Consider the following 14,713-nt stretch of genomic DNA (forward strand, 5'->3'; position numbering starts at 1 on the left):
CCTAGCAATAATGACGGGCGCCGGGCCCCCCGCCTCCGATCCCTCCCGTCCCGTCCGGCGGCCGAGGTTCCCGCCGGGTACCTTGGGCCACGCGGACCCTGAAGTTTTTCTAACCACGTTTTGTAGGAGTTGGGGTGGTGGGGGGGGACGTTCTCTGAAACTCACAAGGTGGTGGTGTAAATACTTGACATTTTGTCGGATTAAACAGAAGCAGACCTCTCCTCTGCGTGCCTTATTCTTCGGCGGTGGGGGGCACGGGGATGGGCACAAACCAGGAGGAGGGGGTTCTGAGCCCCCCGACACACGAGGGCACTGGATCTGCCCACCTCGGCTCTTTGATACGGTCCGTTTGCCGTCGGGGCGGCTTTCGAGGGTCGGCCCGCTGACCCATCAGAATCACAGTCTGCCCGCTCCGATCGACGACCGTGAATCCTCTCTGCCCGGGGGAAGGCGAACGACGGGCAGTTGGTGATGGGACAGGGTGGCCCCGGGTCCCCACCTGCCCAGAGGCAGGAGGCTGGCCCGGATGACCTCTCACCGCACCCCCCCTCCACCCCTGGACGGCTATGATCCCACATCGGCCGGAGAAAGGGTAAGTCAGAAGCCGGCTTGTTCGGCGAAAATTCACCTTCCATTTTGGGTCCCAGAGGTCCCCCTCACCCAACCAACCCCTGCTCCTCACGCCTTGAGATTCCCTCCTTTTCCCGCACGGAAACAGCAGGACCCGGGCCGACATTTCCCCCTTTTAATAAGAATAATAACGGTGGCGTTTATTAAGCGCTTACTCCGTGCAAAGCACTGTTCTAAGCGCTGGGGAGGTTACAAGGTGATCAGGTTGTCCCACGGATGAGCCCCCAATCTTGATCCCCGTTTTACAGATGAGGTAACTGAGGCACAGAGAAGTTAAGCCACTTGCCCAAAGTCACACAACTGACAGAGCTGGGATTTTTGAACCCGAGAGCCGTATGCTAACCCGAAGCAAAAGGATTCGACGCCCACATTCCCTTTTTCTCGCCTTCCTTCCCCCAGGCAGGAGACGAGATGGTTCACCCCCTGAGATGACCCAACTCAAATCCTTAAATCCACCCCAAAAGCTTGGGGCTGGGAGTCAGGACAGTCAGGTCTCACCTCGCCTGGGCCACCGGCCTGTTCTGTGACCTTGAGTAAGTCGTTTCACCTCTCGGGCCTCCGTTTTCTCATCCCTAAAATGGGGAGGATAGATGGGCTCTCCTTTCCTCTTAGGTCGTGAGCCCCCCGTGGGACGGGGTCCGTGCCCGATCTGACGACCCCGTAGCCACCCCAGGGACCGGCAGAGTGTCTGGCCAACAGTACAATTGGCCCGCTACATCATCATCATCATCAATCGTATTTATTGAGCACTTACTGTTTGCAGAGCACTGTACTAAGCGCTTGCGAAGTACAAATTGGCAACACGTAGAGACAGTCCCTACCCAACAGTGGGCTCACAGTCTAAAGTAATAATTTTAGAATTATTTTCCAAGATTCAATTTTCCAAGATTCAGGAATACACCCGCCCAACGTTGGGGTGTCGGGAGACGGCAGCGAGAGGTAGGGGGGAGCCAAGGTTTTAGTGGATTTCCGGGACGAGACGTCGTGGGTGTCTCTGATGGTTCTCCCCGAAGCAGGTGAGTCCCACGTGGGGGCAGGAAATGTGTCCAACCTCATTTGCTTATAATGCTGATACTATTTGTTAAGCGCTTACTATGTGCAAAGCACTGTTCTAAGCGCTGGGGAGGTTACAAGGTGATCAGGTTCAAGGCCCTACTGAGAGCTCACCTCCTCCAGGAGGCCTTCCCAGACTGAGCCCCCTCCTTCCCCTCCCCACAGCACCTGTATATATGTTTGTATGTATTTATTACTCTATTTGTACATATTTATTCTATTTATTTCATTTTGTTAATATGTTTTGTTGTCTGTCTCCCCCTTCTAGACTCTGAGCCCACTGTTGGGTAGGGACTGTCTCTATATGTTGCCAACTTGGACTTCCCAAGCGCTTAGTACAGTGCTCTGCACACAGTAAGTGCTCAGTAAATAACGATTGAACGAATGAATCAGGTTGTCCCACCTGGGGCTCGCAGTTTTAATCCCCATTTTCCAGATGAGGTAACCGAGGCCCAGAGAAGTGACTTGTTCAAAGTCACCCAGCTGACAATTGGCGGAGCCGGAATTTGAACCCATAACCTGACTCCAAAGCCCGTGCTCTTTCCACTGAGTCACGCTGCTTCTCTTGTATCCACTCCAGCGCTTAGCCCAGTGCCCGGCGCATAGTAAGCTCCTAACAAAAACCACGATTAATAATAATAAAAGTGGTGGTATTTGTTAAGCACTATGTGCAAAGCACTGTTCTAAGCGCTGGGGAGGGGCTACAAGGCGATCAGGTTGTCCCACTTGGGGCTCACAGTCTTAATCTCCATTTTCCAGGTGAGGTAACAGGCCCAGAGAAGTGACTTGCCCAAAGTCACCCAGCTGACAGTTGGAGGAGCTGGAATTTGAACCCATGACCTCTGATTCCAAATCCCGGGCTCTTTCCACTGAGCCACGCTGCTTCTCTTGTATCCACCCCAGCGCTTAGCCCAGTGCCTGGCGCGTAGTAAGCGCCTAACAAAAGACACAATTATTAGGTGCAGAACATCTGCCACTGTTGTGGTCCTAAGTCCACCCCTGCCCAGGGTGCCGGGGGAAACCGAGGGCCGATAACCCCGGACATTTGGCTCCGGATGGGGCCGGCGAGCACGGGGACCCGAGCTGACCTCGTGAGTCATTGTGTCTCCCTGCGCAAGCGGCGGGGACTCCGGATCCATGCGGCCGGCGAGATCTCGGAGCCCAGCCTGGTTGCCGGCAACTGAGACGTGAAGCAGCTTGCCCAACGTCACACAGCAGGTAAGGGGCGGGGTCAGGATTCATTCAATCGTATTGAGCGCTTACTGTGTGCAGAGCACTGGACTAAGCGCTTGGGAAGTCCAAGTTGGCAACATATAGAGACGGTCCCTACCCAGCTCCTCTGACTCCCAAACCGGGCTCTTCCCACTAGGCCACGCTGAGATTGAGACCCTTGACTAAAACCGAGTGCAACCCCATTGGTTTGTACCCGCCCCAGCGCTTAGTACAGTGCCTGGCACCTAGCAAGTGCTTAAAGAATACTCCGATTATTAATGTTGTTATTCTTTCGTCCACTCCAAGGCTCTCACTCAGCCCCAAACGGTCCTTTGAATTTGTGAGAATTCACGTGAGAAGCAGCGTGGCCCAGTCGAAAGAGCCCGGGCTTTGGAGTCAGAGGTCATGGGTTCAAATCCTTGCTCCGCCAATGTCGGCTGTGTGACTTTGGGCAAGTCACTTCACTTCTCTGGGCCTCAGTTCCCTCATCTGTAAAATGGGGATGAAGACTGTGAGCCCCCCCGTGGGACCACCTGATCACCTGTAAGCTCCCCAGCGCTTAGAACAGTGCTTTGCACATCTTCTAGACTGTGAGCCCACTGTTGGGTAGGGACCGTCTCTAGATGTTGCCAACTTGTACTTCCCAAGTGCTTAGTACAGTGCTCTGCACACAGTAAGCGCTCAATAAATACAATTGAATGAATAGTAAGCACTGAATAAATAATAATGATGGTATCATTATTATTATTGCCATCATCAACAAGTGGCACCATTATTAATTCTGGCGACCATCCGTTTGCCCCGTTATTGAGCTTTCAATTTAGGACAGGAGAAGGAAGGGGGTCCAATTGGTAGGCCCAATCCCTACCCTCAGGGAGCTTGCAGTTTTTGGGGCGGGGGAATGGTGCTCAACTTCCAGGAGGGAGGAAAGCTAGGTTGGTCAGAGCCCACTGTTGGGTAGGGACCGTCTCTAGATGTTGCCAACTTGTACTTCCCAAGCGCTCAGTACAGTGCTCTGCACACAGTAAGCGCTCCATAAATACGATTGACTGATTGATTGATTGACCCCTCCTGCTGCCGGGCCTCGGCTCCAGGCCCCGCAGACTTGGCACCCTAAGACTTCGGCCGCAAGGAGGGGGGGGGCCTCGCTCCGCACGAGTTCGAAAACCAAAGTGTGGAAAGCTTTATTAAACACGTTCGACGACGGGGTCGCGGATGAACGGAGAGGCAGAAGGACCCCGAATCCAGGCCAGACGTTTCCCCGCGTGTTGTCTTGGGTCCAAACTGCTAGCTGGAGGAGGGGTGGGGTGGGGGACGGGTCCCAGCCCCACCCCCTCTCCCGCCGGGAGTGCTGCCAAGGAGGAGATTACTCACAAATGCCCTGGCCCGGAAACGGGGCCAGAGGTGGAGAGGTGGGGCCATTTCTCATGAGTAAACATCTTACTGTACAGAAAGGAATCTTCCTTCTTGGCTTTGGGTTCCTCTAAGGAAAAAGAGACAAAAAACGGCGGAGGGGCCCTACCGGAGGCTCGGCGCGGGATGGAGTCGGAACCGACGCCCCTCCCCGCCGGGATCGCCCCAATTCCGACGCTTCCGTGTGCCCGCCGACCGCCGGGTCGGCAGATCGAAACGAACGGGGGTGGGGAAGAGGGGCGCGTGAAGCGGAAAACGAGAAGTGGGGGGGAGAAATCGACCAACAAATAAAGGAGAGCGAGCCCCATAACCCACACCCCCTCGCCCCAAAATCCCCACGGCCGAACGTGTGCAGTCCCGATCGTTCGGAATCGGTGTAAGCTCCGGAGATTTCTTCTAAGGGGCCGGGGGGGAGAGCCGGAGTCCATCCAGGAGGCGACGGGAAGAGGCGGCAGCCGGCTTGCGGAGGCCGCCCTCTCGGCCGCCGCGAGGCCCGGGCTCCGGTCGGCGGGAGGGTCCCCGGGCCGGGCCTCAGGTGGCCACGACGCTGGGGTCGTGGGCCAGCTGGGGCAGCGGGGAGCCGGGGCAGTGGAGCAGGAAGCAGCTTCCCCAGCAGCTGTAGCAGAGGAGGAAGAGGGCCGCCAGGAAGACCAGGGAGCAGATGGTGCAGGGCTTCCGCTCCAGGAGGAAGCTCAGGAGGTAGAAGCCCATGAACACCGAGTGGCTGAACCACAGGGCCGGGTTGAGCGGTTTAGGGATCAGCAGGACGGGCAGAAGCCACTGCAAGCAGTACATGGCGGCCGCGGGGCGAGGCGGGCCGGTCGGTCGGGTCCGCCGCGGCCGTGGCCTCCGCCGGCCGCGGGTCTCCGGTGGGTCCCCCCGAGCCTGGGGATTAAAGAGAGACGAGACCGCCATGCCGGCGCCGTTTCCTACACCGCGAGAGACCCCTCCCCGCCTCAGACCTGCCGGGCCTTCGGGTTTGGCGTCCCCATCGAGGCGGGGAGAGGGTCCCGGGCACGGTGCTTTGCGCCCAGACCCATTTCCGTTTCAGATAACCGGGCCGTGGAACCAAAGTTCAAGGTGGACCCAAATATTAATGTGCAGGTGCCCGCTTTCTTTTTTCACGGTAATAATAATAATGGCATTTATTAAGCGCATACTATGTTCTAAGCACTGGGGAGTTTACAAAGTGATCGGGTTGTCCCACGGGGGGCTCACAGTCTCAATCCCCATTTTACAGAGGAGGGAACTGAAGCACAGAGAAGCGAAGTGGCTTGCCCAAAGTCACACAGCTGACAAGCGGAGGAGCCGGGATTTGAACCGATGACCTCTGACTCCAAAGCCCGGGCTCTTTCCACTGAGCCACGCTGCTTCCCTGTATTTAATAATAATGGCATTTATTAAGTGCTTACTATGTGCAAAGCACTGTACTAAGTGCTGGGGAGGTTACAAGGGGATCAGGTTGTCCCACAGGGGGCTCACAGTCTCAATCCCTATTTTACAGAGGAGGGAACTGAGTCACAGAGAAGTGAAGTGATTTGCCCAAAGTGACACAGCTGACAAGTGGCAGAGCTGGGTTTCGAACCCATGACCTCTGAGTCCAAAGCCCGGGCTCTTTCCACTGAGCCACGCTGCTTCTCTATTTGTTAGGTTCTTACGATGTGCCAAGCACTGGCGTGGATACAAGCTAACTCATTCATTCATTCAGTCGTATTTATTGAGCACTTACTGTGTGCAGAGCACTGGACTAAGCGCTTGGGAAGTATCGGGTCGGACGCGGTCCGGCTCCCATCCGGGGCTCCACGTCTAAGTCCTCGTTTTGCAGATAAAGAAACCGAGGACCGGAGGAGTTCCTACTTGGGCCGGGAGCCCCACGGGGGACTCGATGATCTCGGCGCAGCGCTTGGCACACAGTCAGCGCTTAACAGAGGCCACAGTCATTCCGCTCAGGTGATAGATCGCTAGGGAGATAAGAGCCATTCCCAAATTTGGACATGCGGCCGCGGAGAGACGAGGCCCGGCCTAGATCTGGAAAGCCGAGAGACAGGCGGAGGCAACGTTTCGCCCTTTGGGAATTTGGCCGCTGAACGATCCCGTCTGTAGTTGGCACGATAACTGGCCTCTGCTTCCGCAGCTCGAACCCAAGCCCTACTGTCAGGGGCACCAACTGACTTTACTGAGACAGTGATAATGATAATTGTGGCATCTGTTAAGCACTTATTATGTGCCGGGCACTGTACTAAGTGCTGGGTTGGATACAAGCAAATCAGCCTGAACACAGTCGCACTCTATTCATTCATTCAATCGTATTTATTGAGCGCTGACTGTGTGCAGAGCACTGTACTAAGCGCTTGGGAAGTACAGGTTGGCAACATACAGAGACGGTCCCTACCCGACAACGGGCTCACAGTCTAGAAGACCCTATGCTGCTCAAGGGAAGGGATCAGGCATACCGGAGCTATTAGTCTCTGCTCTCCCAAGCGCTTAGTACAGTGCCCTGTCCACAGTCGATGCTCAACAGGAGAAGCAGCGTGGCTCAGTGGAAACAGGACGGGCTTTGGAGTCAGAGGTCAAGGGTTCAGATCCCGGCCCCGCCAACTGTCAGCTGTGTGACTTTGGGCAAGTCACTTCACTTCTCTGGGCCTCAGTGACCTCATCTGGGAAATGGGGATGAAGACTGTGAGCCTCCCGTGGGACAACCTGATCACCCTGTAACTTCCCCAGCGCTTAGAACAGTGCACATTGTAAGCGCTTAATAAATGCCATTATTATTAATAATAAACACCGTTGATTACTTACTGAGCACCCTTTTGGTGCAGGGCACTGGACTAATAATAACAACGGTCGTGGTACTTGTTAACTGCTTACTACCTGCCAGGCTCTGTACTAAGCGCTGGGGTGGACGCAAGCAAATAGGCTTGGACACAGTCCCTGTCATTCACTCAATCGTATTTATTGAGCACTTACTGTGTGCAGAGCACTCCCACCTGAGGCTCACACACTCAATCCCCATTTTACAGATGAGGGAACGGGGGCCCAGAGAAGTGAAGTGACTTGCCCGAGGTCACCCCGCAGACAAGTGGCAAAGCTGGGATTCATTCATTCATTCAATCATATTTATTGAGCACTTACTGTGTGCAGGGCACTGTACTAAGCGCTTGGGAAGTACAAGTTGGCAAACCTTGAGAACCCAGATGCTTCCGACTCGCAGGCCCAGGCTCTACCCGTTGGGAGTACAGAATTAATAATAATAATTATGGCATTTATTAGGCGCTTACTATGTGCAGAGCACTGCTCTAAGTGCTAGGAGGGGGGGCTACAAGGTGATCAGGTTGTCCCATGGGGGGCTCACAATCTTAATCCCCATTTTCCAGATGAGGTAACTGAGGCACAAAGAAGTGAAGTGACGTGCCCAAAGTTACCCAGCTGACAGTTGGCAGAGCCGGGATTTGAACCCACGACCTCTGACTCCAAAGCCCGGGCTCTTTCCACTGAGCCAGGCTGCTTCTCTAATGAAGAAATCTGCAAGGACAGGGGACTCCAGCTCAAAAATCGGAAACCGTGGAGGGTTTAACCGAGAGAGGCCTCGCGGTCAGGAATTCTGGATTTCCGAAGCATTGAGCAATGGCAGCCTACGGCCCACAGAAATCCTCGGGAAGCCTTTGGCCCGGAAACGGATGAAAACGGAGATTTAGGTAACACTTCTCCTCAGGGCAATGACTTAGGAAAGATAAAGGGGCGACTGAGATAGGAGAGAGAGAAAGTACGATACTTCGTTTGGCCAGACAGATTCATTCATACAATCGTATTTATTGAGCGCTTACTGTGTGCAGAGCACTGTACTAAGCGCTTGGGAAGTCCAAGTTGGCAACATATAGAGACGGCCCTTACCCAACAGCAGGCTCACAGTCTTAAACCGGGACCCAGATCCTGCCCTCGATCCCAGTTTCATTCAATCCTATTTATTGAGCGCTTACTGTGTGCAGAGCACAGTACCGGTGCGATGGAATGTCTCATTATTATTTTATCCTCATAATAATAATAATAACGGTGGTATTTGTTAAGTGCTTACTATGTGCTAAACACTGTTCTAAGCGCTGGGGGAGATACAGGGTAATCAGGTTGTCCCACGTGGGGCTCCCAGTCTTCATCCCCATTTTCCAGATGAGGGAACCGAGGCCCAGAGAAGTGAAGTGACTCGCCCAAGGTCACATAGCAGAGAAGTTCAAATCCCAGCTCTGCCAACTGTCAGCTGTGTGACTTTGGGCAAGTCACTTCACTTCTTTGGGCCTCAGTGACCTCATCTGTAAAATGGGGATTAAGACCGTGAGCCCCCTGTGGGACAACCTGATCACTCTGTAACCTCCCCAGTGCTTAGAACAGTGCTTTGCACATAGTAAGTGCTTAATAAATGCCATCATTAAAACCCATGACCTCTGATTCCCAAGCCCAGGCTCTTTCAGCGCTTTCTATGTGCTGGGCACTGTACTAAGCAGTGGGGGTAGGTAAGCACTTAGTACAGTGCTCTGCATACAGTAAGTGCTCAATAAATACAATTGAATTAACCATGGCTCAGTGGAAAGAGCACGGGCTTTGGAGTCAGAGGTCAGGGGTTCAAATCCCTGCTCCACCAGTTGTCAGCTGTGTGACGCTGGGTAAGTCACTTAACTTCTCTGTGCCTCAGTAACCTCATCTGTAAAACGAGGATTAAGACTGTGAGCCCCCCGTTGGACAACTTGATCACCTTGTAACCTCCCCAGCACTTAGAACAGTGCTTTGCACATAGTAAGCGCTTAATAAATATGTTGCCAACTTGTAATAATAATAATGATGGCATTTGTTAAGCGCTTACTATGTGCAAAGCACTGTTCTAAGCACTGGGGAAGTTACAAGGTGATCAGGTTGTCCTGGGGGGCTCACAGTCTTAATCCCCATTTTACAGATGAGGTAACTGAGGCAGAGAGCAGTGAATATATGTTTTGTTTTGTTGTCTGTCTCCCCCTTCTAGACTGTGAGCCCGTTGTCGGGTAGGGACTGTCTCTCGAGGTTGCCAACTTGGACTTCCCAAGCGCTTAGTACAGTGCTCTGCACACAGTAAGCACTCAATACGATTGAATGAATAAATGCCATCATCATTATTATTATTATTATTATTAATGAATACAAGATGTGAACTTTCGGTTCTTTCCTTTCAAATGGATTACTTCAGCCTGGCGGAGAAGGCAAAAAAAAAAAAAATTCACTAACCCACACATTTGTTTTTAGAAACAGGTCTTAACAAATATGTTGCCAACTTGAACTTCCCAAGCGCTTAGTACAGTGCTGTGCCCACAGTAAGCGCTCAATAAATACGACTGACTGAATAAATGCCATCATTATTATTATTATTATTATTAATGAATACAAGATGTGAACTTTCAGTTCTTTCCTTTCAAATGTATTACTTTAGCCTGGCGGAGGCCAAAAAAAAAATATTCACTAACCCACACATTTGTTTTTAGAAACAGGTCTTAAATATGTTGCCAACTTGTACTTCCCAAGCGCTTAGTACAGTGCTCTGCAAACAGTAAGCGCTCAATAAATATGATTGAATAAATGCCATCATTATTATTATTATTATTAATGAATACAAGATGTGAACTTTCAGTTCTTTCCTTTCAAATGGATTACTTTAGCCTGGCGGAGAAGGCCAAAGAAAAAAAAAATCACTAACCCACACATTTGTTTCTAGAAACAGGCAGAGATATCGTCAAGATGAAATGAGCTTTAGGACTCACCGCAGGCTGATAGGCAAGTGACTCCTGACAGGTTGGAAATACTCTAGGACCCAAGGTGTCCTTTGGTCAGAAGCAGAGTAGGGTTCTGTCCTACGAAGAAGAGAAAGGAAGGTATTTGATTGGCAAAGGGAACTGAGGCCTATAAGGAACTGGGCCTCGGGACAACTGGGTTCTCATTCCGGAGTGTGTGTGGACTTGGGCTGGGAAATAGTCAGGGGAGAGGAGCCAGATTGGGGGGAAGGTGTAAGTGTGTGTGATGTGTGATATGTGTGTTTAGGGGGGAGACAGACACAGGCCATGGAAGCAGGGCATATGTGTAGATCAATCAACCAATCAATCGTATTTATTGAGCACTTACTGTGTGCAGTGCACTGTACTAAGCGCTTGGGAAGTCCAAGTTGGCAACATATAGAGACAGTCCCTACCCAGTGGGCTCACAGTCTAAAAAGGGGGAGACAGAGAACAAAACCAAACATACTAACAAAATAAAATAAATAGAATAGATATGTAGATGTGTACATGGAGGGCTGGGTGGTGGGGACCAAAGCCAGGGGACAGCAGGTTGGAGAGGGGGAGTGAAGGGATTCGGGGAGGGACTCAGGGGCAGCCAGACCGAAAAGGGGGGAGTGAGAGGAACCAGGCTGGGGGGTCCTGGGGGGCTGTGGCGATGAGATACGGGGAGAGTGAAGCCGGGTGTGGAGACCGAGGGGGAGTTGGGTCAGATGGAAGGGACTTCTAGACTGTGAGCGCGCTGTCGGGTAGGGGCCGTCATTATATGTTGCCAACTTGGACTTCCCAAGCGCTTAGTCCAGTGCTCTGCAAACAGTAAGCGCTCAATAGATACGATTGAATGAATGAATGAATGAAAGGGAGGGGTAGGGGGTCTGAGGGGAGCCAGGCCAGGGAAGGGGGATTGAAGGCCGCTGGGCTGGGCAGGGATGACTGAGGGGGAAACAGGGGAAATAAGGGGTCTAAAGGGGAGACAGGCTGGAGGCGGGGGGTCTGACGGGGAGCCTGGATGTGGGGGGGACTGAGGGGGAGACAGGCTGGAAGTGGGGGGCCGAGGGGAGCTAGGCTACGGGTGGGGGCAGGACTGAGGGGGAGACAGCCCCGAAGTGGGGCGGGGGGTGAAGGACTGAGGGGGAGCCAAACTGGGCAGGGGGGCCTCAGAGCAGTTAGGCTACCTAAGGGGTCCGAGGGGCAACCAGGACTGGTAGGGGTTTGGGGGGGGGGTGTCTGAGGTGAGCCAGGCCAGCAAGGGGGGCACTGAGGCAGAAGTGGGGGGCTGAGGGCAGCCAGGCTAGCCGAGGGGTCTCAGGATGGGCAGGGGGGTCTGAGGAGAGCCAGGCCAGCATGGCGGGGGGACTGAGGGGAACCAGGTTGGAAGTGGGGGGCTGAGGGCAGCCAGGCCAGCCAAGGAGGCGGGGCAGGCCGGGTAGGGGGGTGTGAGGAGAGACAGGCCACAGACTGAGGGGACTGAGAAGCAGCATGGCTCAATGGAAAGAGCCCGGGCTTTGGAGTCAGAGGTCATGGGTTCGAATCCCAGCCCCACCACGTCTGCTGTGTGACCTTGGGCAAGTCACTTCACTTCTCTGAGCCTCAGTCACCTCCTCTGTAAAATGGGGATTAAAACTGTGCGCCCCATGTGGGACAACCTCATCGCCTTGTAGCCCCCCAGCACTTAGAACAGTGCTTTGCACATAGTAAGCGCTCAATAAATACAATTGATTGATTGATTGAGGGGGACAGGGGCCGGAAGTGGGGGGCTGAGGGCAGCCAGGAGGGGTCTGGGGGCCCGGGCCGGGCAGAGTGTGTGAGGAGAGCCAGACCAGCATGGCAGTGGGGGGCACTGAGGGAAACTGGGGCCGGAAGTGGGGGGCTGAGGACAGCCAGGAGGAGAAGGGGGGCTCTGAGGAGGGCCAGGCCAACATGGCAGGGGGACTGAGGGGCACTGGGGCCGGGAGTGGGGGGCCGAGGACAACCAGAAGGGGTTTGGGGGACCAGGTAGGGAAGGGGGTGTGAGGAGAGCCAGGCCAGCATGGCGGGGGGGGGGGAGACACGGACTGAGGAAAACCGGGGCCGGAAGTGGGGGTGCTGAGGACAGACAGATAGAATAGATATGTACAAGTAAAATAGAGTAATAAATATGTACAAACATATATACATATATACAGGTGATGTGGGGAAGGGAAGGAGGTAAGATGGGGGAGATGGAGAGGGGGGCGAGGGGGAGAGGAAGGAAGGGGCCCAGTCTGGGAAGGCCTCCTGGAGGAGGGGAGCTCTCAGTAGGGCCTTGAAGGGTCGGGTAGGGTGTGTGGGGAGAGCCAGGCCAGCATGGCGGGGGCACTGAGGACAACCGGGCTGGAAGCAGCCAGGAGGGGTCGGGGGTGGGGCAGGAGGGGAAGGGGAGCCCTGAGGAGGGCCAGGCCAACAGGGCAGGGGGACTGAGGGAAAACGGGGCCGGGAGTGGGGGGCTGAGGACAGCCAGAGGGGGTCTGGGGGCGGGGGGCAGGAGGGGAAGGGGGTTCTGAGGAGGGCCAGGCCAACATGGCGGGGGGACTGAGGGAAAACGGGGCCGGGAGTGGGGGGCTGAGGACAGCCAGAGGGGGTCTGGGGTCGGGGGGCAGGAGGGGAAGGGGATTCTGAGGAGGGCCAGGCCAACATGGTGGGGGGGGGGGGGGACTGAGGGGAACTGGGGCCGAGGGCAGCCAGAAGGGGCCTGGGCGGGGGGCAGGAGGAGAGGGGAAGGGGGGCCCTGAGGAGGGCCAGGTCAACATGGCAGGGGGACTGAGGGAAAACGGGGCCGGAAGTGGGGGGCTGAGGACTGCCAGAAGGGGCCTAGGCGGGGGGCAGAAGGGGAAGGGGGGCCCTGAGGAGGGCCAGGCCAACATGGCAGGGGGACTGAGGGAAACCGGCCGGAAGTGGGGGGCTGAGGACAGCCAGAAGGGGTCTGGGGTCGGGGGGCCCGGGCCGGGCAGGGGGTGTGAGGAGAGCCAGGCCAGCAAAGGGGGAGGGGGCTGAGGACAGCCAGACAGGGCCCGGGTGGGGGGGAACCAGGCCGAGCAGGGGGGTCTGAGGAGGGCCAGGCCACCATGGCGGGGGGGACTGAGGAGAGCCAGAAGGGGCCTGGGGTGTGTGTGTGTGTGTGTAGGGTGTGTGAGGAGAGCCAGGCCACCATGGCGGGGGGCACTGAGGGAAACCGGGGCCGGAAGTGGGGGGCTGAGGAGAACCGGGCCGGAGCCAATCAATCGTATTTATTGGGCGCTTACTGTGTGCAGAGCACTGTACTAAGCGCTTGGGAAGTACAAGCTGGCAACATAGAGAGACAGTCCCTACCCCAAAGTGGGCTCACAGTCTAGACGGGGGAAGTGGGGGGCTGGAAGCAGCCCGAAGGGGTCTGGGGGCCCAGGCCGGGCAGGGGGTGTGAGGAGAGACAGGCAAGCAAAGGGGGGGGCTGAAAACAGCCCGACAGGGTCTTGGTCGGGGGGAACCAGGCCGGACAGGGGGGTCTGAGGAGGGCCAGGCCACCATGGCGGGGGGGACTGAGGACAGCCAGAAGGGTCCTGGGGTGTGTGTGTGTGTGTGTGTAGGGTGTGTGAGGAGAGCCAGGCCACCATGGCGGGGGGCACTGAGGGAAACCGGGGCCGGAAGTGGGAGGCTGAGGAGAACCGGGCCGGAATCAATCAATCGTATTCATTGGGCGCTTACTGTGTGCAGAGCACTGCACTAAGCGCTTGGGAAGTCCAAGTTGGCAACACAGAGAGACGGTCCCTACCCAACAGTGGGCTCACAGTCTAGAAGGGGGAAGTGGGGGGCTGGGGGCAGCCCGAAGGGGTCTGGGGGCCCGGGCCGGGGGTGTGAGGAGAGAGAGGCCGGCAAAGGGGGGGCTGAGAACAGCCAGACAGGGTCTTGGTGGGGGGGAACCAGGCCGGGCAGGGGGGGTCTGAGGACGGCCAGGCCACCATGGCGGGGGGGGACTGAGGACAGCCAGAAGGGGCCTGGGGGGGGGGGGGGTGGTGTGTGTGTGTGTGTGTGTGTGTGTGTGTGTGTGTGTGTGTGTAGGGTGTGTGAGGAGGGCCGGGCCACCATGGCGGGGGGCACTGAGGGAAACCGGGGCCGGAAGTGAGGGGCTGAGGAGAAGCGGGCCGGAAGTGGGGCGCTGAGGGCAGCCAGAAGGGGGCTGGGGGGCCCAGGCCGGGCGGCGGGGGCCTGGGGAGAGACGGGCCATTAAGGGCGGAGGGAGGGCAGGGGAGGTGGGGAGGGGGCGGGGGCGGCGGCAGGGCCCGGCCGGTCCTGGCTCGGCGGCGGCGGCGGCGGCGGGGCTCGAGTACCTGCGGCGCGGCCATGGCGGCCCCCCCGAACGGCCGGCGCTCTTGTGTTCTGCCCGCCCCCTCCCCCTCCGGCCCCGCCCCCCTCAACCGGCCGTGGGGCGGGCTGCCCTCGGCCCCGCCGGACCCCGCCCGACCCCCCCCGGCCCATCCGCCGCGGGACACCCTGCCCTCCCCTCCCCTCCAGCCCCAACAACGGACGGGCTCGACGGCCCACCATTTTCCCGCCACCGGCGCATTTTGGTCAGGCAGCGCGCGGGGCAGCCCCGCGTCGGCGCACGCGCACTCTCCCCGGTCGGG

The 14,713-nt window shown here is 56.4% G+C and overlaps 1 protein-coding gene across 1 annotated transcript; it reads right to left on the reverse strand.

Moving 5' to 3' along the window:
* Window positions 1-4,063: 4,063 nt before the first annotated feature.
* Window positions 4,064-14,458, reverse strand: LOC119931574 (BLCAP apoptosis inducing factor). The gene is made up of 3 exons (XM_038750355.1): window positions 14,417-14,458; window positions 10,086-10,175; window positions 4,064-5,193 (listed from the first exon to the last, which is right to left on the reverse strand). Exon 3 carries the CDS (start codon window positions 5,101-5,103, stop codon window positions 4,840-4,842), a length of 264 nt encoding a protein of 87 aa, XP_038606283.1. The 5' UTR covers window positions 5,104-5,193; window positions 10,086-10,175; window positions 14,417-14,458; the 3' UTR covers window positions 4,064-4,839.
* Window positions 14,459-14,713: the final 255 nt, after the last annotated feature.

The sequence above is a fragment of the Tachyglossus aculeatus genome, chromosome 8 (genome assembly GCF_015852505.1).
Source record: "Tachyglossus aculeatus isolate mTacAcu1 chromosome 8, mTacAcu1.pri, whole genome shotgun sequence".
Lineage (NCBI taxonomy): Eukaryota > Metazoa > Chordata > Mammalia > Monotremata > Tachyglossidae > Tachyglossus > Tachyglossus aculeatus.

What these genes read in the sequence shown, in the direction of transcription:
- LOC119931574 (XM_038750355.1), bottom strand. Translation starts at nt 5,103, where the DNA reads ATGTACTGCTTGCAGTGGCTTCTGCCCGTCCTGCTGATCCCTAAACCG.